Here is a 218-nt window from a genome sequence, read left to right as displayed (position 1 = left end):
CAGCAGCAGCAACAGCAGCAGCAGCAACAGCAGCAGCAGCAGCAGCAGCAGCAGCAACTGATGCAGCAGCTTTTGCGGGCGTGTGTTGCTGCAGGTTGATGAGCGCCGCCCACCCCGTCCCCGTTGTCTTGCTGCGGCATCCGATGGCGCTGTCTCTCAGCAGCAGCAGCAGCAGCAGCAGCAGCAGCGGCAGCAGCAGCAGCAGCAGCAGCAGCAAT

General features: G+C 63.8%; 1 protein-coding gene across 1 annotated transcript in view; it reads left to right on the top strand.

The window, feature by feature from the left end:
• The window catches only part of EMH_0004760 (uncharacterized protein), a gene marked incomplete at both ends in the record, with an annotated part of 4,828 nt that overhangs the window by 3,205 nt on the left and 1,405 nt on the right, over window positions 1-218 (top strand). Inside the window, one exon of the mRNA XM_013496922.1 lies at window positions 95-218. Within this exon, the coding sequence (XP_013352376.1) occupies window positions 95-218 (124 nt within the window). The remainder of the gene's footprint in view (window positions 1-94) is intronic.

This window comes from Eimeria mitis, genomic scaffold (assembly GCF_000499745.2).
Source record: "Eimeria mitis Houghton genomic scaffold, Emh_scaff238, whole genome shotgun sequence".
Classification (NCBI taxonomy): domain Eukaryota; phylum Apicomplexa; class Conoidasida; order Eucoccidiorida; family Eimeriidae; genus Eimeria; species Eimeria mitis.
Note: the sequence above shows the minus strand (reverse complement) of the source record. Positions and strands in the feature narration are given on the sequence as shown.